The 27,199-nt window shown below is 36.6% G+C and overlaps 2 protein-coding genes across 3 annotated transcripts in view; one reads left to right on the forward strand and one right to left on the reverse strand.

The window, feature by feature from the left end:
- Positions 1-14,459: 14,459 nt before the first annotated feature.
- Positions 14,460-26,904, reverse strand: DCAF16 (DDB1 and CUL4 associated factor 16). Of its 2 annotated transcripts, none has more exons than XM_067735621.1 (2): positions 26,554-26,904; positions 14,460-17,584 (listed from the first exon to the last, which is right to left on the reverse strand). In XM_067735621.1, exon 2 carries the CDS (start codon positions 16,957-16,959, stop codon positions 16,309-16,311), a length of 651 nt encoding a protein of 216 aa, XP_067591722.1. In that variant the 5' UTR covers positions 16,960-17,584; positions 26,554-26,904; the 3' UTR covers positions 14,460-16,308. The 2 variants fall into 2 exon arrangements, with proteins under 2 accessions (XP_067591722.1, XP_067591723.1); XM_067735622.1 differs by having other exon boundaries at positions 14,460-17,599.
- Positions 26,779-27,199, forward strand: part of NCAPG (non-SMC condensin I complex subunit G) — a 46,294-nt gene continuing 45,873 nt past the window's right edge. Inside the window, exon 1 of the mRNA XM_067735598.1 lies at positions 26,779-27,118. Coding sequence (XP_067591699.1) covers positions 27,008-27,118 — 111 coding nt within the window. The 5' untranslated portion in view covers positions 26,779-27,007. The remainder of the gene's footprint in view (positions 27,119-27,199) is intronic.

Raw genomic sequence — 27,199 nt, forward strand, 5'->3', positions numbered from 1 at the left:
GAAATGATTTAATTATAATTGCTTTCCTTTTATTTCTCCTTTCTATTACTGTCAAGAAATTATACTGAGTTTTAAAATGTGTTCACTAATTTAAAAAATTATCTATGAATTTCAAGATAATACCATGAACATTATAGAAAAGGTGATATTGGGCGTGAACAGGATTGAGAACCACTGCTCTTGATGATCTTATACACACTAAAGTTTAGTGATACTGCTTTCTAACTCCAAGTTTTAGTTATTTAATTATGATCTTATTAAGTCTGGGGGCCAAAACATTTTCCAGTTGGATATATTATACTTGCAACTTTATAGTGGCAGACAGTGGGGAAAGCAGATTCCCTTATCAGGCTTTGCTGGACTGCAGTTACTATAATCAAGGTACCACAAGCTGGCCTGTCTTGCAAAGAGTCCTTTGCAGTTTGCTGGGGTTTTCTAACACCGTGACTAGTAGGTCTTTTCACACTATCAGGAGTGAAATAGAGGGCAGAAGAGGACTATGTGCTTTGTCTAATACAGGGCATTTATTAGCCCACTAATGTGGTCTTGGAATTATGCCATGCTCTTTGCACATGTTCTCACCCCCACTAAGGCACTTATTATTCTCATTCTACAGACTAGAAAATTGAAGCTAAGGGAGGCTAAACACCCAATTTTACACAGCTAGTAAATGGATCTGAGTCTATCCAACTTCAAAGGCTGTTCTTCCCAGAGCACAGTGCTGGCAATCCGAAACTTTTTAAAACTACAATCAATTTGTTTTTTCTTTAGATTATAAACATATAAGCTTCTTTTAGTTACCCCTCTCCTCAATCTCACCTGTAATAATACAAAAAATGGGTATAAGAAGAAAGCAAAAATCACCCCAAGTCCCACACTCAAAGAAAATTGCTGTTAATATTTTGAAGATTCTTCTAGACATCTCTCTGAAAACACCTAGAAAATGTTAAGTACATATATGTATTTTAAAATAAATGAGATACTGTAATAATGTTTTTGAACCCTATTCACTCAATCTTATTTTCCTTTTGCCAGTAACAATCTACATTCCCATTTTAAACAGCCAGTATTCCATTATATACAACATATTTACCCCACCCATTATTGAACAATTCTTTTTTTTTTATATTTTAAGCAAAATGCTTCATATATGTTTATAATGTTTGCTGTATTATGAGAATATTCAATTCTGTTCTAAAGGACAGGAAAACCAAAAAGGATATATGAAACTTATGTTGGATAGAATTCTTAAAATGTGTTAAGTACAGAGTATACTGTAAGACAGGATAAAGACAGAATGGAATATATGTAAAAAGGAGGGAACGAACAAGAGTGTTACTAATAGGTGAAAAAAGATGGAAAGACCAAAGATGTAAGGTAAAGATAATGCCACCTTCAGGCTGACAGCTGTATCATCCCTAAAATGCCATTTGTTGTTGACACTCATTCTGGCCCCGTGAATGTCCTGCCCCAGAAACACAGATAAAAAACATGGCTCTCAGCAGGCCGTTATCCAGGCATACGTGCCTTTGCACATTTCTAACAGAGCAAGCACGTATTGACTCTAGGCATCCTCCACCTGCTGAGCCCCTCTTTCAATTTCAACTGTGGTTCTCAAAACTGAACGTTCAGGGCTTCCCTGGTGGCGCAGTGGTTGAGAGTCCGCCTGCCGATGTAGGGGACACGGGTTCGTGCCCCGGTCCGGGAGGATCCCACATGCCGCGGAGCCATGGCCGCTGAGCCTGCGCGTCCGGAGCCTGTGCTCCGCAACGGGAGAGGCCACAACAGTGAGAGGCCCGCGTACCGCAAAAAAACAAAACAAAACAGAACAAAACCCTGCACGTTCAGAAGTCAAGGCTGCTGCAGCAGACAGGACAACAACACTGCATACCCCAGGATTCTGGTAATGTGGTCCTCCACCTCCCTGGCACCCTATCCTAAATGTCTTAACCTTCACTATACTTTCCAATTGACTTCTGTTTAAAAGTGATTCAGTAAACCATGGGATTTGAGCATCTTAATTTGGGCTGTAAGGATTTGCTGTCCATGACATCTGGGATAGTCTGTCTGGTAGTGTATTTGGAGATTACCATTGCATCAGGAAAACTTCCTATATGACATTATACACGGATCTTTGCACAGATGTGCAAGTATTTCCATAGGAGTAAATCCTAGAATAAACTGGTTTCAAAGAGTATGCAAATTTTAAATCTTTATATATTCTATACTGTTCTGGAATAGTTATTCCAAATTATACTCATTAATAGTGCTCAAAAATGTGTGTTTTCCCATGCTTGTGATCTTGAAATATCTTCCAATTTAAAAGGGGAAGAGCGTCTCCCCTACACCATTTGTTTGATTACTAGTAGGGCTGTTAAAACACCTTTCCACAAATTGATCAGTCATTGGAATTAAACTTTTTGTGCACTCTTTTTGTCTGGCTGTCTTCTATATGTTGAAGTAACTTTCTAGACCCAAGATAGGGCTGCTACTGTGTAGGGTGCCATGTCAGCAAACCAACACCTACATAATTTTTGTGTCCCTGTAATGCTCTGTGCGACCAGAAACACAGTATATCCAGTCAGCCAATCCCCAAACACCAAGCCAGCTCTGGGCTCTCTACTTAGTTTCTTCTTACTCTAAACAAGGTTGACTAGGTGACCCCAGCCAATCAGATATTTTCTATTTTTCTCTTCCTTGTTCTTTATTCTTTATCCTATAAAAGCTTCCTGCCTTCCACCCCATTTTATTCTACTTCATAAAGTGCTAAAGTTTGTATCACCAAAATTGTCTTTAATCATTTTTTAAAACTTATTACAAGATCTTTCTTTGCAGGGGCTTTGAGCACTTTACTTATCATACATATTGCAAACATTTCCCCCAGTTAGCAATTTACGTTTCTTATGCTCTATGAATATCTTGAATTTTTACATAGGTAAATCTGTTTATCTTTTCTCATATTTTGGAATAAAATGTTTGGTGGCAAAATTTTAGCCAGATTATATTAAATATTGATATGATCACCATGAGTGCCACAAATTGTTTTGGAAGCAGCTAGTGGGCAATGAGTCTAGTAATGCGAGCATTGGTAGTCATTTTTCTCATCTTCATACCTGAGAATCCTGCTTGTGGTAACAGAGGTGTGAAGCACAGGGATAAAAGAAGAGTTGAGTACATGGGCTAAGAGCAGTTAATCACACAAGTAGTCTTTCCAATACCTGAAACATTTAACAGCCAGTTTGCAAAGTACATTTGACTTCACTTTAAACAGGCAGAAAGGGAATCTGGCCACTCAATACTGCTGCCTTTCTGGTCTTTTTCTAGAGTTCAAAGGTAAATAAACAATAGAACTCTCCAAAACTCGAAAAAGGAATGGAACTGATGCTTTTAAATTCTCTTTATTACACAGCAGTAGAGTGCTCTCTACTTAATGGAAACGAAAAAGTTTTTTAACTGAATTAAGTAGTGGTAATAGAATGACCTATGGTTCAATTTTTCAACCTAGCCAAGTCGTTTTTCAATTTCCCTTTCCAGAATTGACCACTGTTTTTGTTTGTTTTGTTTTGTTTTTGTTTTTTAAGGTCATCTGGTGTCTCTGCAATACAAATCCAAGTATCACCTAGAATATGTACATGGATTTAGAATTTCTCAAATTTTGGTAAACATAAAAATTATCATGAGCTTGATAAAAATGAATAATTCTGACTCCTTCATCAGAAATTTTGATTCAGGTCTGAGTAAGGCATTTTAAACAATCACTTCAGTGATGCTGTTGTGGATGGTACCAGACCCCAGTTTGAGAATTGCTTTAATGTCTCAAATAAGCCTGAACAGTTCCCTCTATGTCGTCCTGCTTTATTACGTCCTCCTCATCCTTTCTCCTATTCACATCCTATCAGCCTTCATGTCTCAGCTCAGGTAGCACTCTGAGGGAGCCCTGACCTGACTACTCCAGTCAGAGGTGCTCTCCCTGAGCTCTCATGGCACTTAGTATACAGCAGACGTCTCTAAACTTTGATTCAGCAACTGATCAGAAGAAACTTTTTGAGCATGCATTCCAATAATGTACTTCTTGACCTATGATTGTACTGTACTAATATTTTATATACACTGTAAAATATACCCAAAAGAGAAAGTTAACAGATGAATTAAAGAAAATATGACAAATTATTGTTAATTTGACAAAAATTTTGGTATATATTATTAATATATTGTGATATAGTATTTTAGATGAAGCAATTTAATTGAATATGCTTCAACATTTTAAAAAATCTTGATTTATCATTTTAGGATATTGTGATTCAGAGGTCTAATTCTAAGTTCAGTTTATTTCAACATTGATTTTAATAGCTGCTATAACTGAAAACATATGAAACTTCACAGGTTCAAGGGATGGATATCATTAAAGTTACTTACTAAATTATGGTTATCAATTTTGCAATCCCATACACCAATTTTCATAAAGGATTTTGCTCAAATTTTGTTGAAATTCAGTAAAGTTATATCTTCCTTGATACCAATCAATTCTCACAAGCTAATCATAAAATGTTGCATTTCTATATGTATTTTTAAATAGGTAATTATTCATATGGTACAATATTCAAGAGTGAAAAAATGAAATGACTTCATTCCACCTCTGTTTCTAGTCACTGGTTCCACTCCTGCAGAAGCAACAAATTCTATTCCTACATGAGCATAAAAAGCATGTGTATATTTAATTTTCTGACACATTTTACACTTACTACCATACTGAATGAGGAAGGATGTGGTTTTCCTACACCATATCCCTTCCACATTCCTCAGTCTTATTTTATCAGAATTCCAATAGTAATCACTTAATATGATAACAATGTAAATATGGTTCATGGGCCAAAGTGTGCTCAAAATTACTCCTACTTTCTTACACAATCCTTCTTTGTCTTCTTTTTTAATTCGCTAACTGCTAGGGATAGATTTAAGTGTGTGTTGGTTTCAGTATTCAGCAAAAACCTGCTCTTAGGCTTTGGCCTTGCCCTTTGGGAGGCTGAAGAGCTGACTACCTCTTTCACTATCATTTCTGGCAACTCTGAAATTGTACCAGATCAATGATAATGGTTCTTTTTTCCAGATGAACATCACACCTATTCAGATTAACAACATCTGTATTATTAACAAGGCAAGTATATTAGTTACGGTAATGTTAATTGCTAAAATAAACAAACCCTACATTTCAGTAGCTTAACACAGTAGAGTTTATTTTTTTGCTCACATGAAAGTCTGAGTTACTTGTCTTTGGACCCCCTTCCTATCTAAAGTGAATCAGCAGTTGGCTATTTCTATCTGTGCTCCAAGATCCTCCAGGACCACATAGTCATCTGCATCCAGCCAGTAAAAGGCAAAAAGAATATAGAGAAGGTATATCCACTTCTAAAATACCTTGGGGCCTGGACTTGACATACCAACTCTGTAGTCATTGGCAAAAACTGATTATAGGCGAGAACTGACTGAGATATAAGGGGGTCTGGAAATATAATTCCTGGCTGGGTAGCAATTTCTCATAAGAACTCTACACTCTGAAAAGGGGAGCACACAATATGATGGACACAGAATTATCTATTACAAATAATTCAGACTTACTGTTAATATCTGAATATATATTTTCTAGTACAGGTAAACATTTGGGATATAAATTGAAGTGAAAAATCACACTGAAATGTAAGCTCCATGAAGGCAGAAATTTTTGTCTTTTTTGTTGACTGCTAAAGCCCTAGGGCTTAGAATAGTACTTGGCACTCTGTAGGTGCTCAGTAAATATTTGCTGAATGACCAACTGAATGAATGTATTTTATGCACTGAAATTCTATTAATCAGGTCAAATATTATGTGTATGTATTGCAAAAGTAAAGTGCTGCAAATAATTGATTTGAAAACTGTTAATTTTATGTACAGAAACAGATATTGAGAACATTCTGGTAGCTGAATAACGGAAACAGATGAACACGAACATTAGACTAGATAACGTCTAGAAGAATACCTTAAATGTATAAAAACATTTAAATAACAGTGCAAGGCAGAATAATAGATTCAATTGTTTATAATTCCAATAGCTGTAGAATTGGTATACGAAAATTCAAAATTTTAAACAAAGAACTAGTATTAGATTTTAGTTAATTTATACCATTTAGATAATTAATTTTCAAGAAAAAGTCCAATTTGGGAATTCTTCAGTCTTTTGAGGATAACTGAAAAATGGAATGTCAACTCTCCTACCTCAGATTTCATGAAGAGGACAAACTCCAAAGATATATAAACCACATCTATGATAAATGACCTTTAACCTGGATAAAATAAATGTAAAGGTTACCGAAAAATAAAAAGAAGATAGTAATAGAGAAAAATGAGATACCTAAAGTATTGTTTTCAGTCATTAAATTTCAAAATGTCAGTTGTAATAAGAATATTTTAATAAAGACAATTCCTCTTCTACCTCATATCATATACAAAATTAACTTGAGATGGATCACAGACTTAAATGTGAAAGCTAAAACTATAAGGCTTCAAAAAAAACACAACATAGAAGAATATCTTCATAACATTCAGGTTGGCAAAGATTTGTTAGAGCACTAACAATAATAGAAAAATAACCTGATAAACTGGATTTTATAAAAATTTAAAACTTCCACTCATAACATACCATTAAGAAAGTAAAAATAAAAGGCATAGACTGGTAGAAGATACTTGTAACACACATACATATATCTGACAAACAACCTTGTATACCAAATACGTAAAGAACACATCATTAAGAAAAAGATAGCATAATTTACAAGTGGGCAAAAGACTTGAAAAAGTACTTTCAAAAGAGGTATCTGAAAGGACAATAAGCATATGAAAAGGTACTCAATATTGCAAATCATGGAAACGTAAATTAAAGCCACGATGAGATACTACTATACAATAACAGAATCGGTAAAATTAGGGACTGACAATAACAAGTGTTTGTAAGGATGTGAAGCAACTGGAATTTTCATACATTGTTAGTGAGAATGTAAAATGATACAAACACTTTGGAAAGTGTTTGGCAGTTTTACTCTATGACACAGCAGTCTGGCTCATTCCCTAAAGGAATGAGTGCCTACAGCCACAAAAAACACAGAAGAATGTTTAATTGCAGCTTTATTTGTAATAGCCGCAAACTGTAAAGAACTCAAATGCCATCTAACAGGTAAATGAATAAAAGAATTATGGCATATTCATACAATGGGATAGTCTACAGCAATTTAAAAAACTGAATCATGGATACGTGCAAACTCCTGGATGAATCGCAGATATTATGTTGATGAAAGAAGCCAAGTGTAAAACAATACATACTGGATGAGTTCATTCACATAAAGTTGAGAACAAGCAAAATTAATCAATCTTTAGAAGAGATGAGTGGTTATTTCTGGGGGAGGTATAAACAGGGAAAAGGGCACTAGGGAATCAGAAATTTTTTATACTTTAATCTGAGTGTATACATCTTAATGTGAGTATGCATTATGTGAAAAAATCAAGTACACTTAATGATTATTGCACTTTATGTATTTTAGTGTAGGTATGATTATCCCTTACTTAAAAAAAGAAAAAGAAAAAAAAAAAAAGGCACATGGACAAATTGTCCTGGCAAGGTTCACTCAATAGATTGGATGACAGAGAAAAAACCACATCACCACACATAATTATTTGTAGTTAGATCAAAATTTATTAAGTTATATAATATTAATATAAACAAAGTATAGGGAAAAAACCTCAATCATAATACATAGAAAAAAAATCTAAAGCATTATATGGGAATAACTATATCCTGATAGCAAAAACAGTACAGAAGATGAAAATATGAAATTTCAGAATATTATTTGTAAAGAAGTAAATAACTCCTTATGCTTTTGAGTCTACAGAGGCTAAAATTTAAACAAAAAGCTGGTTGAAATGATTGCTATGTATTATGCATCATTTCTTTAAAAAAATTTGATATTTGCTTAAGCAAGGGGCATTTTACAAAACAAGTCACTGAACACAAGTTTTTCTGAAAAAGTCTTCCGCAGTGCACATCTTATTGAAGGTGAGCACCTATTGCAATTGTGGTGTATGATGCCTGAATGAGCAATCTAATTGCTGACAATACTAGTTTTCCTATATTTTTAATGTCAAACTTCTAAAATCTGACTAATGAAATTGTAATAGAATGATTACATTTTAAAAAATAAAATTTGCAGATATATTTTTGTGACACAGGGACACTCATCCAAAAATTTGTATTTGGTGTACTTCGAATTGCTTCATTTTATCATTATTCTAGTTACCCTTGTACTTATCTTTAAATTTTTTTCCCTTGTCCCAACATCTGTTGCATTTTTTACACGTTCCATGTACTCACACACTTTGTTCTAAGTTTCCTAGAGACCTGCTTCCTGAGATCCCCACTCTACTTACTTGACACAGCAGTCATCGTGGGACTTTCTTTCATGGCATTCCTTTGTGAGATCGTATATTTTCAGGATCTCATGTCTTCTTACTTAGATTACTCCTTTGTTTTGGTGAAGCACATCCTCCAGTAGCCTCCTAAAAAAGGGTACATGGTAGGATAAAATTTTGAGACTGTGCTAGCCTAACCTTTATTTTAGCCCCATACTTGATTGGACTGTCTATATTCTAGAGAGAATACTAGACTGGAAATCATTTTTCCTCTTAGATTTGAAGACCTTGCTTTCATAGTTTTCTGCCATCTTCTAGTGTTGCTACCAAGGAGTCAAAATGCCATTCTGAAAACATCCTTTTATGTAACCCTTATTTTCCCCTTGTGGAAACTTTTAGGATCTTTAACCCTGGCATCCTGAAATATCATCATATGCCTTTGTGTGTGTGCGTGTGCATATGTGTATGTGTGTGTGTGTGTGTTTTAATTCATTGTACCGTGCACTCAGTGGATCCTTTTAATTTAGGAGCCAGATGTCTTACATTTTTGGGAGATGTTCTTTAATTTTTTATCTTCACCTCCTTTCTCTGTTCTCTCATGTTGGAGATCGTATTAATCAGATGTTGCATCCCATTCTGATCTTCTTTCTTTGCTATTTTTCACCTCTGCTTTTTTGTTCTAATTTCTGAAATTTCTTCAGCTTATCTCCCAACACATCTATTTCGTATTTAACTTTGGCTCTCCTATTTTTCCAATATTCTTATTATTTACTAATTATTCATCTTTTATAGCACCCTATTCTTAATTTTCATGGGTGTAATATATTCTATGTTTCTGAAAATATCATAGCATCTTTGAGAGCTTTATGATTTCTGCCTCATTTTCAGTTTTTTTTGTTTTAGGTACTTTTAATTGTTTTGGTCTTCATCTTTCATTGTTGAACGTATCTTCAAATGTCTAGTGATCCTTGGCTATCAGCTTATTATGACTTCAAGGGACTGAAAGCCACGTATGAATGAGCAGGGCTGTGAACTCTGGGTTTCACTGTAACAAATAATCAAGTGGCAAACTGTTTTTTAAATTGTCCATCTTTTTAGATGGGCTGGTCAGGGCTGGGGATAAGCCCAGCTACCAGATTCTGTAGTGAGGTGGTGAAAGGGCACTGAAGGATTATAATGTTCAGAATACTGACCTTCTCTCAATCATCCTGTTTTCAGAATAGCAACTCACTACCACCACCATTCTCCCCCCCCCAGGCCCCAGTTCTGATCCATTTGGTTCAATTTCTCCAGAGAATAAGCCTCTAGCCTTCTGCTAGAAAAAGGGAAAGCTGCCTGGCTACAAAGGGAGAACAAAAATAAACTTTCAAATAATTCCCTTATTTTCAACTTTGCTCCTCAACTTCACCTCCCAGGGTACCTTGTGCCCCCAAATCCTTGACTCTTTGGGGGGTTCTGGAAGGAAAAGATAGGTGTTCCAAATTTGTGGACCTTTTCTGCAGTGAAGAGTGGCTGTGAGAACTGTGCTACCTATCAAGTATTAAAAAAAAAAAATAGAAAGTAGTGCTACCAAATGTAAAATAGTGGGAAGCAGCTGCATAGCACAGGGAGATCAGCTCAGTGCTTTGTGTTCATCTAGAGGGGTGGGATAGGGAGGGTGGGAGGGAGTCGCACGAGGGAGGGGATATGGGGATATATGTATACATATAGCTGATTCACTTTGTTATACAGCAGAAACTAACACAACATTGTAAAGCAATTATACTCCAATAAAGATGTTAGAAAAAAACAACAAAAAAGAACAAAAACAAAACAAAAAAAGATGTTAAAAAAAAAAAAGTAGTGCACTTAATCTTTCCCTTCATGGTAAAAGAGAAAGTAACTTTAAAATACACACAAACGAAAAACAACAAACCCCCAAACTACCTATTACTGAGACATCATTTTGAAAATTTGTACGTCTGGAAATGTTTTAATGGCTATGTGATAATTTTAGCCAAAGACAATGTGTCTCCTATAAAAGCGCTCATATCTCAATTGACCTTCCTCTTTTATCTCTTAACAACAGTTCTAATCTTGGGTCAACTATGTGTTAGCCTCTCTCTTCCTGCATCAAGTATTCGCAGATAAAAATACAACACATAATGGAAAGAACCAGAGTGTTCCCTGGGAACAACTACAAGACTACAATCCAAATTTAATCAGTGTTACTCACACATTCATAGGGTTGCCAGATAAAATATGGGATGCCAGATAAATCTGAATTTCAAATAATTAATTATTTTTCCTCGAATAAGTATGGCCCCTATTTCATTGTTTATCTGAAATTCAAATTTACTTGGGCATCCTGTATTTTTGCTAAGTCTGGCAATCCAACACATTTACTTAAACAGTGTATCATAAGTAGAAAGTGACCAACATAGAAAAACTGGGTTTAAAGAAGGAAACTGGGATCTGGACCAAAGCTATTCAAGCCACTGGGCAAGTCTACATTACTACCAGGCAGGTAGCCATGGGCAACCCCATATGCACCCACTTTGCAATGTACAATGCCTTGGCTGTGGCCAAAATTAATGCTTTCAATTACTATAGGAACTTGGATTCTCTAGGTAGTGTGGCCAGCCCCTTGTGTCACCAGAGCTGTGCCACTCTATCAAGCCATTTTGGTTGCTCAGGGTTCAATCATAAAGCCAATCTAGGGTCTTTTTTGATGGACGATGGCCATACTCTTGGACAGTTCCAATTATTTGTGCACCTCCCAAACAAAGTTGCCCCAACCAGACCTAGATAATATACACACAGCAAGATATCAGTTGATGTATTGGAGTGTCAGGTCTCATAAGCTGACACCATGGATTGAAGGGGAGCATTAAGCATGGGTTTAATAGTTAACCCAAATATAATAATTTCCCCCCAATAAAATATTACTAGCTCCTTCATTTATAAGCTGTAATATTTTAAGACTGTTTCATCTGGTTTCTGTTGATATCTAGTTTGATACCAAACCAGCTCAGTTTCTGTGTATACTAGGAACTCAGTTACAATCTTGTTAGGCTGGCTGGGATCCTGTCTCCTAGGTGAATACTGGTTATGTCCTACGCTAGGAAATACAGCATAACTTTCCAAATGATTTCACGAATTTTCATATCATGTTTCAGGGTCATCTATTTCTTCCCAGATAAACTACCCAAATTCCAGACTACTTACTGTTTTATGCTCCAACCCTAAGCTGTCACTAACATTTTTTTGAGCTTGAATTGTTTATTGTTCACTGTACAGTGTTATATACATTATCATGTCTTAAGTGGATTATTAATAGACTCAAATATTTAAATACTTTGTATTGAATTGGACAAGTCACTTAATTTTTCTCATCTTCAGATTCCTCACCTCTGGAAATTATCTTAAAGTATCTTTCATAGTGTCATTTCAACGGGTGCTATAAGATTAAAAAAGAAAATAGATGAACATTAGTTATGACTTTGGTAAATACTGCCCAGCTGTGGAAGGTCATTTCCAGGTTTATGAGCTGCTGTCAATGAGAAATAAGCAATGATCAACCACATGCAGCAGCTGCAGGGGATGAGGGGAGAGGTTCCTCACAAAGGTCTATGCTCAATTTGTAGGAAAAAAAAAAAGGCAAAAGCCACAGTATTCAGGTCTTAGAAGAAGGTAGAGGACTGGCTTTCACCAATGCCCCGCTTCTGCCTCAGTTTCAATGCTCGTTGCTTACAGACTTGTTCTCTGATTCAACCCAAGCCCTGAAAGTGGTCCTTGAGATGGGGTAAGATATTTTTGCATTTATACATAATATTAAGGTTTTTTTTTTAACCTGAGTGAAGATGTGAGTTGAAAGGATTTTTACACTGTGCCACAAAAGTTTATTTTTGAATATTTCTTTTTAGAAATTAACAAAATCCTCTTGGAATTAAATGGATTACATTTTATGTCACTTGTGGGCTGGAATAAAATTGATTTAAATTTCTATTTAAAACTAATGGGCTGCTCCAAAAATATTGAATTCTCTAACAATGGAGCCAAAAGTAGAAAATCATTTATTATGTAAGAGAATTTATGTTTTCAGTAAGAAAACAACCCAAGTGACTTCTAAAGTCCTAATTGCTTTAAGCAATTGAATAAAAGTTAATTCAGGATTGACATTTTAAATGAAACATGTATATTCCTAGTACATTTGATAACAGTTCTTCATTGGAGGCTACATTTTAAACTGACTCCACAGTTTAGAAGCAACTCTAGTACTGTCTGCCTGCTACATTGTTATTTTAAATCATTATTCTAAAATCAAGTATTCTTTTTCCATACCTTATTGAGAAGGGCTGGTCATAGCTCTTACAGCTAAGAGGAGCTGGGTAGATCAGATCACTGTGATACCTTTACCCTCTCCCTTTCCTTAGTCTCATATCCAAAAATTGTATAGTATATAATCCTACTGCTGCCACCAATAGAAAGAGATTAGAAGATTATATACAAGGATCACACTTAAACATGTAGCCATTAACTAAATTTTGTTCAAAACTGGCAAAGATACACCACAGAGATTTTCCTTTTGATGACGGCAAGTAGACACAGAAGAAATACCTGGTGGTTGGTGTCAGTTAGTGTAGCTCCTTCAATTTTCCTCAGTCCAATGGATACCACTCATTAGTAGAACTTATGTGCCAGCAGCTTGTATAAAGTTGTCTCATGAAGTCTGAGTAGTTATCCAGACTTTCTGGGCTTTTATACATACCCCAGCCATATGAGCATAACACTTCTGGTCCTGATCTTTGTGTGCCACTGCCTTGTGAATTTAGTATATACAATTTAAATCTGTGTATAAAATACCTATTTATTTTATGTATTCCCTTAGCTGACTACCTCTTGTGGGGTTTAATTGTTGGAGTGTGCTCTCCATCTGAATTCCCACTACACTTCGATGACTGTCTCATTTTCAAATATTTAATGGCCAGTGTAAGGAGTAAGCTTATATTCTGTGACCCTAGCTCACAGTAAATGAGCATCAGTGGCCAAAAGCCTTGGGGTAATTCACATTGGTTCAATATATTTTAAAACTGATTTCTTATGTATATCATCTGATTTAATTTTGCACTCCCAGTGAGTGTCTGGATTATAGTAGGCACTCCATAATGTTATTAAATGACTAAATTTCTATTTAAAACTAATGGGCTGCTCCAAAAGATATTGAATTCTCTAACAATGCAGCCAAAAGTAGAAAATCATTTATTATGTAAGAGAATTTATGTTTTCAGTAAGAAAACAACCCAAGTGACTTCTAAAGTCCTAATTGCTTTAAGAATCTACTCTAATATCAAAACACTGTTTTCACCATAGAGAAAATGTTTTAGATGGACAGTTGTGATTGGAGTCTCAGCAAAATAATTCCCTAAAGGTGACCTAACATCTGCCCTCCTCCTGCCATGTCTAGATTTCTTCTGTTAGAAAGCTGATGGGCTTAAAAAAACATGTTTATCGTCTTCTGGGCTCAAGGTATCTGAGCTGCTTCAACAAAAAGAGACTATCTGCACCAAGACAGAATAATACCTTTAAATACATTGATGTCTGTTGGTTTAGAAATTCTGTTTCCTTACTCTTTTGATACATATTTCTATAAATAGGGAATAAATTCATCCTTCTTTATCCTAATTATGGGGACTGCATTTAACCAAAGGCCCATGGAGGGAGAGTGTGAAAGTGGTAAATTCACCCCTAACCCCACACCATGGCGCACAAAAAGAAGTAAAGGCTTAAGGCTTATTTAGGTATCTATCAATCATTTTGTGCAACCTGGAATTACTTATATACAAACAAATGGGTTCAAATCTGGGTCTTGACTGCATATCTGACACTTTCCTCTTCAACTGTGTTTCTTTTCTAGAGCTGCCAAGTCACCTCCTATCAGATACACTGTATCTCTATGGACTCTATTCAGCACTTGGTGAATGTTGAATATGCCTTAAGCAAAGCAGAATCTATTTCATTTGTGAAGAATAAATGACCATACTCTGTTCAGCATGTACAAAGCTGTTGGTTTATTCAGCTGGGAAGCTGGGGAAAGGCTTCCTTTGGGAATGAACAGCAAAAATGTGTTCATGAACAAGGCACTTTTACACACACACACACACACACACACACACACACACACACACAGGAACATATGATGGTTACATAAACATCAACAGATTTTAATTTTTAGACCCCTCTACCTCTTCCCACCTTCCCCTAAAAAAAAAAAAAAAAGAAAAAAAAGAAACAAAGAAAGAAACAGGTTTTTGTAACATTTTAAAAACCAACTTCATAGAACATCTACATAGGAACAGTTACTGATACATTCAGTTACACTAACATTATATGGTTTCAGTTCAGTAACAAGTTTTCCATTAACAAGTATTTTTTTCTACCTACTATAATTCCCTCCTTTTTCCTTAAGAGGAGACAACTAAGGTTCAGCAGAAACTACTCATTAGGTTATAAACATTCTCCTCTCTCCTTAAAGTTGCTATACATTTATAGAATTTGTGATTCCATTAATGCTTCAATTTTTTGATGCCACACTGTATACAGCACTTAATTATGGAGAACAGGAAAAAGCAAAACTAAAATAAGGAGAGATATATATCTTTAACAATCTGTTTTCTGATTCCCTTTAGATGCCCAATCAACCAGGATCACACAAAGGTTTCACTCTTTATTGTAGGTGTGTGAAAAGACTTACTGGTCTCATGCATTTTATGTATGTTGATTTCTACGTTTTGACTCATCTAAATAAACACAGCAAGATTCATTTACAAGGGTACATATGCTTTCTATTCAGCCAGAATAAAAAATCTAAAGCTAGATGTAGGAAAACAATGATGCTAAAAAACTCTTCAACTTCAGACTGTATTAGGCTGAGAATTTCTGCAGTAAAGTTCCTGAAAAGTTTGCAATGGACATGGAAAGTGCATGAAGTACTGCTCCAGGGAACATCATACAGATGAAATACTTTAATCCACTAACATAAATGCTCTCTTAATTTTTTCCCATTGGTCTTTGGAATGGGTTTTATTTGCTCTTGACTAAGGTCTGGATGCCAAGATGCAGGAAATATAATTGCCTACGGAACAGGTGTCTGTTTAATCCCCAGGTATGATCTTATAAGCCACTTTAGCTAGAGACTGCCTGGTGGGAGCCTATAAAATGTTTATGCCGTAACTGCAGGTTCCATAATAGGTTTGGAGCAGTGTAGACTACTACTACACTACTGCACTCCCTCCCCCCAAAACAGGAACTCCTAAAGGGTGCCATATATAGGTCTACCAATATAAAAAGAGGGAGATAAATCCATATTCCCACCATTTTCTTTTATCTAGTTATTCAATTTAACTCAGCTACCTCCCTAGAAATGAGTATCAGAGAAAAGTATGCTCAGAAAGGTGTTACTGGGAGTAGCTAACTTACCACTTTCCACAATGGCTATTCTGAAAGTTGGGTAACAAATGGGGTAGTGGCCTCCTTTTCCTTCCCATTAATAATTAGGTATCTAGTTAAGTCCATTAGACAGGCAGAGTAAACTGCGGGGAGAACTAAGTGTGGAGAATAGTCAACTTATCTCTTGTAATAAGGTCCCTTTTGACTAATTCTCTACTGAAGTTCTCATTTTAACCACAGGGTCTTTCAAAGTGAATGCTCACAATGCACATCTTCTGTACTGGAGTTACAGGACTCTTGGGTATTATATTCAGTACTTGATCGTATTTTGGCATATCAGGACAGTTTGGTTGAGAAGATGTTTGTTAGTTCCTCAACTGTGGGCTGTGTAACTGTATTCCTTTCTCAACTGGCAACACGAGAGATATGAGAAGGAATGGTGGATCTTTATAGTGATGCAGTTAGGAGTTTGTTAACTGCCTTTTGGAAGTCAGTGTAGGAGTAAGTAGTGTTGATGGGTTCAGTGCGGGTTGTTTCCTTAACTGTTTTAGTTAACCAGCCACAGCAACAACCAGAAACACATGAATTAGGAATTTGTTTTAGGTACTCAGGTATGGGAGTGGCTCTACTCAATGTTCGGCTTAACTGTTTGGTGGCAAATTGCAGTGCCCCATTTAGAGTGGCATGATCTCTAGAAAGCCGGCTGGGACTCATAAGGGGCTTTTGAAAAGGTGGGACTCCACAAGAAGCTAGAGGAGGCCATTCAGGAATCGGTTCCAGTTTGGGTACACAATGGGAGCAATGGGAGAGTCTTAGTCCTATCTCTCGTAGTATATGGACTGGTGTGCTAGCATCCAAGAGTTTAGCATGATACAACCAGGAATTAGGATTTAAAGGTTTCCAAGTTGTAGAATATTTTAAAAGGCACTTAACCTGCCAGGCAAGACTCTCAAGAGGTGTTAGGTTGGGCACCACAGGGTCCTCTTCTTCAGAGGAATCCCACTCTTCCCCAGAACTCTCATTTAGGTAGTTAGCATTTTCTTCTTCCTCACTTTCTGATTCTGATAAGGGGTCAGGAGAGGGATTTCTAGGACCCATTAGAATAGAACAACAGTATAGAAAAAAAGGTAACAGAAAAAGGTAACAATCTAAGCCAGTAAAACACTAACACTGGCAAATAGAAGCAGAAGATGAGAAATCCTTTCAATAGGATTCATTTGTCTGTTTCTCAGTCTGTTACACACACACAGTATGCCTCTGGCTTGCACCACTGTGCAGTTCTTCAAGATTATGTTGTATATTCTTCACTTACAAAGAAGACAGCTCAGTTCTCAGGACCAGTTCAGTGTGTAAAATTTAGTCACTTACCAGTGGCACAGGTCAGAGTCTCTCCTTCAAATCCTGGCTACCCAAGAAGAGAAGGGGTCCTCATCTAGGCAAGCTGATTTTCTTAGCATGGTCTCAACTGGTTGTGAAATTATGAGGAGACACTTTGTGTACTCTTTTTTGCTGGCAGAGATATTATATCTATTTCATAATAAAAAGAAACTCAGTGGTCGCCTTCTTTGTCCGCTGGTGCAGCAACTTTTGCGCAGAGAGATGGTGGGACGAGGTGTCAAGGATCTGTCTGGTGTGCACGGATCTGATGTTTTCCATAGGTGGTGCAAATGTCCTTGGAAACTGGTGACTTAGTTGTTGGACTATCTGGAAAGGTAGCCTTAACCTGTGAATGAGAAGACTAGAGACATGATATTAAAGCCTGAAAGCACTGGGTAACATTATTATCCATCTAACTTCATAGACTATCCAAGCACATGGTGTTGAGCAAGAAGCCTTATCAGCTTTCCCATCTCTAGCACATAAGTTTAGGCAGAGTTTCCTACTGGGAATGGATCCTACCAAGACAAAATTGGGAAGAAGAGCCTGGGGCCACTTTAATCTTTTGTTGGTACATATCTGGGCTAGTTTTTTTATCATGCAGTTCTAGCCCAGGAAAGAGCAGATCCCTTATGCTCCAAACTCCAAATAGGGAGCTATAAAAGATATCTTTTTTATCTTTAGAGGTGCTTGTTGGGATTAGTTCTAGGGGACCTGTGCTGGTTGTAGAGCTGGTTGTAGAACTCTTGCTGGGACCCCAGAGGTTGTGGTCCTATGACCATACTCTACAGATAATGAGGGAAGATGGCAGGTATAAATCTTAATATAGCAGGAGTTAAAATGAATATAAACAGCTTAAACTGACAATTAAAAGGCAGACACTCAGACTGGATCAACCAAACAAAACAAGATTTAACAATATGCTGCTAACAAAAGATATTTTAAAGCAAAAAGAACCAAAAAAGGTCAAAGCTAAAAATATGAAAAAATATATATCAGGTAACTGTGGACCAGAATAAAGCTGGGACAGCAACCTTAATATCCAACAAAAAATATTTCAAGGCAAAAAAATATAAGGGACAAAGATTGATGATAATACTAGTAAAAGGAAAACAATGAAAGTGATACACTCATCATAAACATCTATGACCCTAAAGGCACATCCTCAAAATTTCTCTAGTAACAACTAATAGAACTGACAGGGGAATATAAGCAGGGATACAAGCATTCTGAAAAAGTTAAAATATTAATATACTTTAGGTATTATATTATTTAAGTATACAAAACTCTACACCAAACAGAACAGATATTAAGTACACACATACACACACACACACACACAAATAGTTCATGCATTAGGTTATAAAGTATAACTAGATTCCAAAGGGTCAATTTCATTTAGACTAAATTCTCTAACCATAATGCAATAAAAGTAGATATTAAAGGTTAGTTAAAAGTAATCCTGTTAGGAAACTAAATAGCTCATGAATCAATAAAATGGAAATCATAAAAGATATTAGATATAAAACTGAATAATAATATAACCTCACAAGCAAAAATTTGTGGGGTATGGCCAAACCAGTGCCTAGAAGAAATTTATAGCTTTAAATACACTGATGAGGAAACAAGGAAGTTTAAATACGCACAAGTTAAGCATTCAATTCAAGACAATGGAAAAGCGCAACAGCAAAATAAGCTGAAAGGAAATAATAAAGGCAAAAATTAAATAGTATATAAAAGAATAATAGAGTGATAAAACTGAAAGACGGTTTTCTGAAAATATGAATAAGAAAAACAAAACTGGTGAGAGTTATCAGGAAAGAGATTTTAAAATACCCCCCCAAAATTAAAAACATAATATATGCTAAAATGTGAAAACCTAGATAAAATGGCTAAATTCTAGAAGAATATAAAATACTAAAATTTGTAAAGGAAGAAATAGATAACTTGAATAAAACAGACCAGTGTTAAAGAAACTCAAAAGGTAACAACCTATTAAAAACACCAGGTGCAAATGGTTTTATAAGAGAGTTCCACTAAACTTCCAAGGAAATTAATACATATTTTATATAAATTGTTCCAGAAAAAAGAAAAATAGCATAAAACTCCTTTTATGAGGATAATAAAATATTAATTCCAAATCTAGAGATGAAGCAAATAAGAAAGGCTCATTTCACTTGCAAAAATTTCAAATATTACCTAACAAAATGTAATAGTGTATTAAAGAAAAAAAGAATGTCACAATCATATAGAGCTTATCATAGGAAAGCAAGAATATCTCAACTTCATAAAATTTATAAATATAAGTCACTACAGCAATAAAATAAATTAGATAATTTTATTAACTATGGATATTTAACCGTTCTTGGTTCTTGATCAACACCTATTTATGTTTTAAAAAACAAAATGCTCTTACCAAACTAGGAAGAGAAAGTTACTTTCTCAACAAGGTAAAAATTATCTATGAAAAACTTTCAGCAAATATTCTAAATGAGAAACTTCAGATATATTCCCTTTAAAAATGAAATTAGGGAATTCCCTGGTGGCGCAGTCGTTAGGAATCCGCCTCTCAATGCAAGGGACAAGGGTTCTATCTGTGGTCCAGGAAGATCCCACATGCCGCGGAGCAGCTTAGCCCGTGCGCCATGACAACTGAGCCTGAGCTCTAGAGCCCGCGCGCCTAGAGCCCGTGCTCCACAAGGAAGAATAGCCCCCGTTCGCCACAACTAGAGAAAGCCTGAGCGCAGCAACAAAGACCCAACGCAGCCAAAAATAAATAAATTAATTAAAAAAAAGAAATTAGATAAGGATGTAAGGACTGATATTGTGTAACAAAGTACCAGTGTAACAAAGTACCAAAGTCCTAATCAATGTTTTTTTTAAAAAAGGTGTGAGAACTGGAAAAAAGATATAAAACTACTAATTTACAGATGATATGGTCATCTAACATTAAAAAAAGCCTAACTTATAAACTATTAGAGCTAATAAAAGAGTTCAACAAAGTTCCTGGATCTGAGATTAACCTATGACTATTCATTAATTTATTTATATAGCTCTTAAAATTTTCCAGGTACTATTCTAGGAACTGCACAAATGTTAACTCATTTAAAATTCTCCTAACAATCCTATAAGATAGGTACTTTTATTGACCCCATTTTATACATGAGGCTTAAGCTACCTGTCCAGGGTCATATATCTACTAAGTGATAGAATCAGGATTTGACCCCAGGCACTCTTAACACCAGCAATACTAACCATGAAATGTATTACATACATCACTTGCACAATAGGGGCAAAATAAAAAACCTATAAAGGATTTAAGAACTAATCAATAATATGCGAGACCTCTATGAAGAAGACTGTAAAATTCTAATGAAGGACATAGATGATTTAAAATAGACAGACATTCCATGCTCTTGGATGGAACAATGAATATTATAAAGAACTTTTTTCCAAATTAATTTGTACAATTCCAATATGTTAAGAATAAAATTCCACATATAGCTAAACAAACTATTTAAGCAGAAGAGTAAAGTAAATATCATGGCCTACAAGATATTAACACATATTATTACACATGTTACAGAAGCCACAGAAATTAAAGTAGGGTGGTTAGTATAAGAACAAATAGTCCAATGGAACAAAGCTCAGAAATAGAGCCACATAAGACTTAAGAATGTAGTATACAGTAAAGTTGGCACATAAATCAAGGGGGAATGAATGCATTTAGTATATAGTAATATTGGTAAAAACTGGCTCATTACATGAAGAAAAATAAAACTGTATAACTATATAATGCCACATACAAAGGAGGACTCATGACAGGTTAAAGACCTAAAGGAGAATTGTAAAACTATATAGTTAATAGAATATAATGCAGAAGAATATCTTTGTGACTTAGGGCCAGAGAAGCACTTCTTAAAAAAACATAATGCACAAGACCAAAATACGATGAATTCAATTACATCAAAATTAGTATTTTTGGATTGAACTAAACACATCAAGAACAAAGTTAACTACAAATCAACAACAACCAAAAAGGTAGCAGTCTCAATAAAGAAATGGACAAAGGACAAAAATATCCAATTTACAGAAGAGAAAATCCACAGGCCATTAACTATATGATGAGTAAATAGATATCACATTATTCTATTATTTTGGTAAAAATCAGAAAGCTGGAAAAAGCCAAGTGTTCGTGAGGGGACTAAAGGAACTCCCTTAGAAACCAGCACTACTGGTGGGATTACAGACTGGGGTAACCTTTCTGAAGAGCAATCTGGCAGCACTACTTAGTCAAACTATTTGCACAACTCATGATGTAGGAATTCCACTCTTGGGTATATATAGCAGAGAAATTCTCCATAAGACCAACATGTACTCTGGGGAGTCATCTTTGATGGTAAAGAAATAGAAGCATTCCAGGCTTCCATCACTGGAGGAGTGGATAGGTTAACATGTGTTAAAAGCACATTAGAAGTATACATAGCAACATGGATGGACTAAAGGCATAGGTCTGAACGAAAAAAGCAAAACCAAAATATCAAGATCCCACTCATGCCATCATGTAGGAATGATTTCCGAAATGAAAGTTAGCAAACATCTCTAGTTTCAAATACACACTGAAGTGGATATGGTCTGGCTTCGTGTCGGTACTATTCCTCTAAAAAACATTTCTCTGGCTTCTACTCATTCTTTATCTAATTTAGTTCTCTGCAGTGTCTGGCACGTATTAGGGGCTTAGCAAATTTTTTGGAAAAATTAATGAGAGAATGATGAAGGCCTGCTGTAAGTAACTATACAAGCATGTTTCACTTTTATTCTAGGGAGACAAAAATTCCTAAATTATATTCAGGTGATTTGGTAGTATGTTGTACAAAGACAAATGAAATAATTTTTTTAAACAAGATCAACAAAGATAATGCTACTAAAGCAACATAAAGGTCACTGCTTATAACTTCATCTTTAAGAACATGAGTGCAAATACTTTAAAAAGTTTATAATATTATTACCTACTTCAATCTGAAAACAAAAGGAAAATTTAAAACATACCGTATTTTATTGAGACAGGTGTTAACTTTTTTTAAAAAACTAATTAATTATTTATTTTTGGTTGTGTTGGGTCTTTGTTGCTGCACCCGGGCTTTCTTCAGTGTGGCGAGCGGGGGCTACTCTTCGGTGCGGTGCGTGGGTTTCTCATTACGGTGGCTTCTCTTGTTGCGGAGCACGGGGTCAGTAGTTGTGGCTCCCGGGCTCTAGAGCACAGGCTCAGTAGTTGTGGCGCACGGGCTCGTTGCTCCGCGGCATGTGTGATCTTCCCGGACCAGGGCTCAAACCTGTGTCCCCTGCATTGGCAGGCGGATTCTTAACCACTGCACCACCAGGGAAGTCCCCAGGGGTTAGCTTTTAATTCTTCTGTCCTCTTATATTTTTACTATTTTCATTTCAACCAGATTCCATTTGCATGATTATTGATTGGCTATACTTCAGTAATTATGTTGCTCAAAGCATTCTTTAAAAGGCTCACCCTACTTTTTTTTGTTAAGCAAAAATAAAACAGTTTCTTTGAAGGCATATGTAAATTCTAGAGTGAACCCATCACTGTTACCTCTTTACATTCCATGAGTAATAATACCCTCATATCAAAAGTGAATTAACCACTTACTCTGTACACTCCCATGCATAATTTACTTTGACAGAACCATTTTTCTGTAATTTCAGAACTAAATAGCCTTACCATACGAATTAGTTAGTTTGCTTAGTTTAGTTGCTACAGTGTGTTCTTTTCCCTATAGCATTTAGAGAAAAAGTCAAGACACAGGTAACCTAAAGGCAGTGAGTTTAAGCTTAATATAGCATCTTTTTTTTTTTTACCAGTTTTATCGAGGTATAATTAACAAATTACATATATTTAACATGTACAATGTGATGCTTTGATATACGTATTCACTGTGAAATTGTTACACAATCAAGCTAATTACCATACCCATCACCTCACAGTTACTATGTGTTTTTTTTGCATGTGATGATAACACTCGAGATCTATTCTCAGCAAATTTCAAGTATACATGATCAACTATAGTCATTATGATGTACATTAGGTCTCCAGAAAGTCTGTATGCTTTGATATCTATTTCCTCCACCCGCTAGCCACTGATAACTCCCATTCTACTCTTTATTACTATGAGTTCAACTTTTTAAGATTCCACATATAAGTGGGATCATACAGTATTTGTCTTTCTGTGTCTGGTTTATTTCACATGGCAGAATGTCCTCCAGGTTGACCCATGTTGTTGTAAGTTGCAGGATTTCCTTCTTTTTAAAGACTTAATTGTGTATGTATATAAATGTCACATCTTCTTTATTCATTCATTCATTGATGGACACTTAGATTATTTCCATATCTTGGTTCCAATCTTAACCAAGATTAAGATGTGAATAATGCTGCAATAAACATGGGAATGCAGATATATCTTTGAGATAGTAATTTTATCCTTTGAATATATACCAAGAAGGGGGATTGCTGGATCATATGATAGCTCTATTTTTACTTTTTTGAGGAACCTCCATATTGTTTCCCACCAATGTGTTTAAGGGTCCTAATCCTCACCAACACTTGTTATCTTCTGACTTTTTGATAACAGCCATCCTGACAGGTGTGAAGTGATACCTTATTGTGGTTGTGATTTGCATTTCCCTGATGATAAGTGATGTTGAGCTCCTTTTCATATACATGTTGGCCATTTTTAGGTGTTCTGTGGAAAAATGTCTATTCAGGTCCTTTGCTCATTTTTAAAGCAGGTTATTATTAATTTTTTTGCTACTGAATTATATGAGTCCTTATATATTTTTGATATTAACATCTTACAGGATATATGGCTTGAAAATATTTTCTTCCATTCCAAAGGCTGCCATTTTTGTAATCTAGTATCTTTTTTTTTAACTTTTCAGATAATGTTCCAAAAATACTGAACAAAAACATGTTATTAATCCCCCCTGCCCAAGATGGTCAAAATATACTTAGGCTGACCTCTGGTGGCCAGATGCCTCATCCCTCAGTAATGACAAAATGGTATGAAGTCACCTCTCATTTGTGGGTAACCAAATAAAATATGGTAAATGAAATAATATTGTTAGAAATTTCACAGTTAAACAAAGCAACAAAGGTAGCAGGCACCCAAAGCATAAGGAGAGCTGAGCAATTAAAGGCCACAAAATAAGAAAAATTTCTCCAAATATTAGTTTGTTCTAACTTTTAGTTCACCAGTTGATTTTACATGAAAAACAAATGGTATATTCAGTGGTTCCCAAAGTAAGAATAGTTCTACACTATCTAATACTGTAGTCACTAGCCCCATGTTTATTGAGCAGTTTGAAATGTAGCTAGTGTAAAATAATTCCCAATTCCAAAGACTTAATAGGAAAAAAAAGAATGTAAATTATCTCATCAATATAATTTATGTTGAGTACATGTTGAAATGATACTTTGGATATAGCTGGTTAAAAAATTAATGCCCGTTCTAGGTTTCTTTCACCACAGCTGTCTAGGTATTCTACATTTTAGCTATAGTGAGATTATAAATGTTATCGACTATATTCCATGCACTCTTAAACCTCTGCTTTCCCTCTAGCTGATTAACCTAAAATACCCACCCCTCTTGCCTTTTCAGAAATTAGACATTTTGATAATTTTGAAATTATGGGCAACCCAATATTTACTATTACTGCTACCATATTTACTATTTTAACTAGCATTTGAATACCTGCAATGTTTCAGGAATTAGGACTATGAAGAGAATAGATGAATAAATTATGGCATGCTCATACAATAGAATTCTAGAGCAACCTATATGTACCTCAGTTTCCTCTTCTTAAAAAGACGGAAAGAATTTACAAGGGTTGTGCCTAAGGATTAAATGAAGTAAAGTGCTTAGAACAGTGTCTTGGCATATAAGGTGATGAAATAAAATTCATACTTTATGGCAAGACAAGAAAAATTTAAACATAAAATTTTTCTCTGCCTGTTTTGGGCCTCCTCCCTCCCCTTTAGTGTGTGTTGTGTATCTGCACTAACCAAACCTCCTTAGGAGATAACCTTCCTTCTTAATCTTGTAAGGAGTCAAGATGACCCATGACCTACTACTCTCTTTGTAACTATAGATCTGGATTGTGTAAACTGTCAATAATACGTCATTTGACGTATAACCCTTTGTCTCAAAAACATATATTACTGGGCTTCCCTGGTGGCGCAGTGGTTGAGAGTCCGCCTGCCGATGCAGGGGACACGGGTTCGTGCCCCGGTCCGGGAAGATCCCACATGCCGCGGAGCGGTTGGGCCCGTAAGCCATGGCGGCTGAGCCTGCGCGTCCGGCGCCCGTGCTCCACAACGGGAGAGGCCACAACAGTGAGAGGCCCGCGTACCGCAAAAACAAAAAAACCCCAAAAAATCCCCCATATATTACTGTGCTTAAGACCTCAAAAGGGCAGGACAGTCCTGAGCTTCCTGAAAGATTGTCTCACAGGTTATAACCCTCAGGTTGGCTTGAATAAAATTCTCCATTTCTTTCCTAGATCAACCATTGGTTAATTTTTCCTCGACAATGGGTCCAAAAGGTGTTGTTATGGTTATGAAAATATCAATATGAATAAACCTCAAAAATAATACTGAGTGAAAAAAGCAAGTTGCATACATAGGATCATTCATATAATGTTAGAACATGAAAACAATACAAGATACTTATTCAGAGATTTATTCAGATATCATTAATACATAAAAATTAACAGTAAATTCAGAAAATCCATTGCTGCTAGGGAGGAAAGGTAGTTCAACAGGAAAAAAGGCGTACAGGCTGCTTTGTAATCTATTTCTTTAGATGTTAATAATTGTCTCAAATAATTCTATTAAAGAACAGTTTAAATAAAGACTTAGTTCCTGCCGGAAGGCACTCCAAATTTCTTTATCTTACCATTACCCTAAACTCTTTTTCCATTCTGTGTTGAAAACATTGCCGTTATGCACCTCTGTAAACAGGCCTCGAAAGCCGGTACATCTAGAACAAGCTGTACCTAAATTAACCCGTGCCTCTCTTCCCATACTGCCTTACACGTTTGCAGACTCTCCACCAGACGCGGACCTAAGGCTTAAAAATACTGCGGCCCGCCTCCATCTGGAGACCTCGGAACATCCTCCCTTCCAGTAGAAACCAGGCCGCCGCCCAGCACTCCCTAGCTCTCCCTTCTTGACGGATCTCCGAACGAATCCCTCCTCCCCTTCAGCGGGGGCAGGGATTCGTCCCCTCAGCAGATTCCCTTTCTCACCCAAGAAGGATCCGTTCTTCTTCCTCGCCTCACTCCCAGCCTCAAGACACGACTAAGCCTGGCGCCACCAGCTCTGATCCAACAGTCACTCCGCCGTAAGGCTCGCACTCCGGTGGATACCACTTCCGGGGGCGCCAACTCCTCCTCCTCTTAGAAACGCCACTTCCCACTCGGAAAACGGTTTAAAAGACCCTAAGCGCAAGCGCCCCATTGGTGGGGTTGAAGGGGGTGGTCCCATCTCTTCCCACTCTCGCCGCTCTAAACTCTCGCGATAGTCTCGCGTATTTCCTTCTCCCGCGGGAGTTATTTGAACGCTCTGGCGGTTACCACGCCCTCGGCTGTCGGCCGCCTGCAGACTGGAGACTGAAGCGTACCTGTGGAGTCCCTGACCGTGGTCAGTCGGTCAGCTGAAGCCGAGCGCTGACAGGCTTCGTCACGACAGGGTCCCGGCGCCATGGGGGCGGAGAAGAGGCTGCTGCCGATTAAGGAGGCCTTCCAGCTGGCGCAGCAGCCGCACCAGAACCAGGCGAAGCTGGTGGTGGCGCTGAGCCGCACCTACCACTCGGTAAGAGATGCGGCCCGCGGCACCGGGCCCCCGCCCCTCCCTTCCCCGGCTCGGCCTGGCCTCTCCCGGGGGCTTCCCGCG

Source organism: Pseudorca crassidens, chromosome 4 (genome assembly GCF_039906515.1).
Source record: "Pseudorca crassidens isolate mPseCra1 chromosome 4, mPseCra1.hap1, whole genome shotgun sequence".
Taxonomy (NCBI): Eukaryota; Metazoa; Chordata; class Mammalia; order Artiodactyla; family Delphinidae; genus Pseudorca; species Pseudorca crassidens.